General features: G+C 40.7%; 1 protein-coding gene across 1 annotated transcript; it reads left to right on the top strand.

The window, feature by feature from the left end:
* Positions 1-228: 228 nt before the first annotated feature.
* On the top strand, positions 229-3,537 carry LOC113132359 (zinc finger protein 665-like). The gene is made up of 2 exons (XM_026310352.1): positions 229-492; positions 1,908-3,537. Exons 1-2 carry the CDS (start codon positions 271-273, stop codon positions 3,303-3,305), a joined length of 1,620 nt encoding a protein of 539 aa, XP_026166137.1. The 5' UTR covers positions 229-270; the 3' UTR covers positions 3,306-3,537.
* Positions 3,538-4,171: the final 634 nt, after the last annotated feature.

Genomic DNA, 4,171 nt, shown 5'->3' with positions numbered 1-4,171 from the left:
CTGAGACTCTCTCCTTTTTACTAAAACATGAAGTTAGTGAAGAAAATCAAAGTGCGCTGCTGAAAACATGAAGCTGCTTTTATTTTCCGTCTGAACTCAGTCGCCATTGTTTCACAGTTCCTGAAATCTGACTCCTTAGGAACCGTAACTAAGGGGCGGAGATTAACGGGCTCATAGTGACTGCGGCCTCTATGAGCTGTGATTCTTTGAGAACAGGAGAACAAAGAGCAACAACGTGGACGCTAAAAACACGTGATAATCACAGCATTAATGATCGATCAGGACCACTACAGCAGCGGGATGATAAACGGGAACCAGGACCCGGATTTTATTCACCAAGACTACTACAAGGATGGATTTAAAGACGAGAATTATGCGTTTAAAAATAAAATTAAACATCAGGACCCGGACCCAGATTTGATCGACCCGGGCGAGAACAAGAATAACCAGAGCAATGAGTCCAGCTTGTCCTCTGCTCCCAGCGATCAACAGGTCAGTGTTCAGGCTTTAAATTTCACTTCATAAACTAAATACCCGAGACCGCACAGTTACAGTGAAGAATATGGTTCAACAATGATGTAATTCTACATGTGTTGATTATATTTATACAAATACAACAGAATGATCTTAGGAAGACTGCCAAAAGCAGGTCCTAAAAACCTAAATAATGTTCGTCAAAATGTTTTTGGACGACCATTTTGTTGCAGATATATCCAGAACAGACGCTGTTTAAAAACACTCAGCTGCTGAGACAAGGAATTCAGAGATTATATGAAGGAATGTGATTAAATCAATTTAGTGGCAAAATGATTGTGAATTTAGGAATTTTTGAACCAAATTAAATCGGAAGAAAAATGAAATGCAGTATAAAACTACAGCTGCAATTACAGAGTAGAATTGTTGAATAATCTTTCCTGGAAATTCTGGGAAATGTATTGTTTCTTTCTTTCTTTTTTTTTTTTTTTGCTTGCACACGTCTCTTCACTTCTTTTCCACACTCTCCGTTGCTCTGGACTGTTGATCCTAGATACTTAAAATCCTCCTCCTTCTTCACCTCTACTCCCTGTAACCTCACTGTTCTACTTGAGTCCCTCTCATTTACACATTATTAAAATAACTAAAACTCATTAATACGAAAAATTATTTAATTTGCTTGTTTTCACAGTAACTTTATTGCAAAACTTTTTTTTAATTGAAGGTTTTTATTTTAAAATGTGATTTTTCCAACACCAGTGTCTTATTTTATTTTTGTTTTCCCCAGTGTCCTTTTTATTTTATAATGCTGTTTTTTTGCAGAACTGTTCAGAACTTCTGAGCTGAGTTTTCAGTTTCAGTTCGATTTTGAATCACAAGGCCCAGGATTTACTCGTTTGCCACTGGGGTGAATGTGAAAAGAAAAAACAAAGGTCCTTCATTTGAGATAATGCAGGGTCCTTTCAGAATTCTCTCAATCTCTTCGGCTCGTCTATGCTACACCATTTTGTTTAATGTCATTTGTTCCCCTTTTGTCCCTGACGAACACGTATACTTGTAATCTGTGTGGGTCTTACTGGTGGCACCTACAGAACGCAGTACTGTCCCTTGTGCAGAAACCCAGTCCACATAAAGTATCTCCATCTGACAGGCTTCTATTATTTTTTTGTCAAATAAATTGATCTTTCTTAGGAGGTCAGCCCATTTTGGGGACGTAAATATTTTGGTCATCATACTCCATTATTGTTACCTTGTCTTTGCAGGTATGAAATGGAGATGTCATCCAATTTAAGAGGCATCTTTCCTGACATAGAACTGAATTTTCTTATGAAGTATCAAGTCTTATGATTTATAGACATTTAAATATATTTTATGAGTTTGTTCTATCATGTTATTTCACACCGACTTTCCATATATTGTTTCTATAAAAACAGAAAGGAGGAAAGCATCTCAAATCTCACTGCTGTCAGCACTGCAACAAGACCTTTGCAACATCGCAGAGCTTAAAGATCCATCAACATGTTCACACTGGAGAAAAGCTGTACAGCTGTGACCAGTGTGGAAAAGCCTTCACATCGTTAGGCCACCTGAAAAACCATCAGCGTATTCACTCTGGAGAGAAGCCATACTGGTGTGACCAGTGTGGAAAAGACTTCACAGTGTTAGCCTCCCTGAAAACACATCAGCGTATTCACTCTGGAGAGAAGCCATACAGCTGTGACCAGTGTGGAAAAGACTTCACAGTGTTAGGCTCCCTGAAAAAACATCAGCGTATTCACTCTGGAGAGAAGCCATACTGGTGTGACCAGTGTGGAAAAGCCTTCACAGAGTTAGGCAACCTGAAAACACATCAGCGTATTCACTCTGGAGAGAAGCCGTATAGCTGTGACCAGTGTGGAAAAGCCTTCACAAGGTTACGGTGTGGAAAAGCCTTCTCACGGTTAGACCGCCTGAAAACACATCAGTGTATTCACTCTGGAGAGAAGCCATACTGGTGTGACCAGTGTGGAAAAGCCTTCTCACGGTTAGACCACCTGAAAAAACATCAGCGTATTCACTCTGGAGAGAAGCCATACAGCTGTGACCAGTGTGGAAAAGCCTTCACAAGGTTAGGCAACCTGAAAAACCATCAGCGTATTCACTCTGGAGAGAAGCCATACTGGTGTGACCAGTGTGGAAAAGCCTTCACAGAGTTAGGCCACCTGAAAAACCATCAGCGTATTCACTCTGGAGAGAAGCCCTATAGCTGTGACCAGTGTGGAAAAGCCTTCACAGTGTTAGACACCCTGAAAAAACATCAGCGTATTCACTCTGGAGAGAAGCCATATAGCTGTGACCAGTGTGGAAAAGCCTTCACAGTGTTAGGCTCCCTGAAAAAACATCAGCGTATTCACTCTGGAGAGAAGCCATACTGGTGTGACCAGTGTGGAAAAGCCTTCACAGAGTTAGGCAACCTGAAAACACATCAGCGTATTCACTCTGGAGAGAAGCCGTATAGCTGTGACCAGTGTGGAAAAGCCTTCACAAGGTTAGGCACCCTGAAAAACCATCAGCGTATTCACTCTGGAGAGAAGCCCTATAGCTGTGACCAGTGTGGAAAAGCCTTCACAGAGTTAGGCCACCTGAAAAACCATCAGCGTATTCACTCTGGAGAGAAGCCATACTGGTGTGACCGGTGTGGAAAAGCCTTCACAGAGTTAGGCAACCTGAAAAACCATAAGCGTATTCACTCTGGAGAGAAGCTGTACAGCTGTGACCGGTGTGGAAAAACTTTCATTAGTTCAAGTGCTCTAACAGCCCATCAGCGCATTCACACGAAGAAGAAACGTTAAAACTGACCACTGTGGTTGAAGTCTATATCAGAAAGCATAAGGACCCACCAAGACATTACACTGCTGTAAACAGAACATGTCCACAGGTCCAAAACCCTTGAAAATGTCCAGCATTTTGATAGTCAAGGGCCTCTTAATTGCTGGTGGAATCTGTGGGAGAAACTGTGGCTTAGGAGGTAGAGCAGGTCAACTATGGTTCTGATTTGAATTATCAATTGATGATGTGGTTAAAATGGATTAAGTCACTTGTTTAAACTGGTGGTGATTTGTCAGTTTGTTTTAAATAGTTATTCAGCTCATGGATGATGTATTAGAAATTCACTGAAATGCTCAAAGGGGAAATGTGGTGTAAAAATCCCACTCTGACATGATCTTTCTCACTTGATGTAGCTGGATGTCAGTAAGTGTGTGAATAAAACTCAGAAAGACATTTCTCTGGTGTGTGAGTCTTTATTAACACAAACTGTCTCCACAGTTTTACTAATAGAAAATTACTTTTAGAACCCTGGTGTTTCTGGGTTCATAAACAATTTATATATTCCAGCTACTTTCTTAATCAGAGGCTATATCCTGTTTATTGTTTAACGTTGAGGCACTGGTGGGACCTGAACTCAGGATCTCCTGTTTACTAGACAAACACCAACTAAGCCACAGCACCACCTTTGGCAAAGTTTAAAATATATCCATTATTCCACATCGTTTGAGTTTTCACATAGACACAGGAAAATGCAAGAACTGATTTTAGCTCTTGAGCCTGGAAAGTTTAGAAGGACTGACCCTGTTCATATTTCCTTCCTTTCTGCTTGCTCCATTCTCCTGTTTCATAAAGGATTCATGTTTGTCAGCTCCTCTTCGGTGAACTAAAT

This window comes from Mastacembelus armatus, unplaced genomic scaffold (assembly GCF_900324485.2).
Source record: "Mastacembelus armatus unplaced genomic scaffold, fMasArm1.2, whole genome shotgun sequence".
Lineage (NCBI taxonomy): Eukaryota > Metazoa > Chordata > Actinopteri > Synbranchiformes > Mastacembelidae > Mastacembelus > Mastacembelus armatus.
The sequence above is the reverse complement of the archived record's forward strand: the minus strand, read 5'-3'. Positions and strand labels throughout refer to the sequence as shown.

What these genes read in the sequence shown, in the direction of transcription:
- LOC113132359 (XM_026310352.1), top strand. Translation starts at nt 271, where the DNA reads ATGATCGATCAGGACCACTACAGCAGCGGGATGATAAACGGGAACCAG. An exon ending in CTGCTCCCAGCGATCAACAG is followed by an intron (nt 493 to 1,907) that starts GTCAGTGTTCAG and finishes CTATAAAAACAG; the next exon opens with AAAGGAGGAAAGCATCTCAA.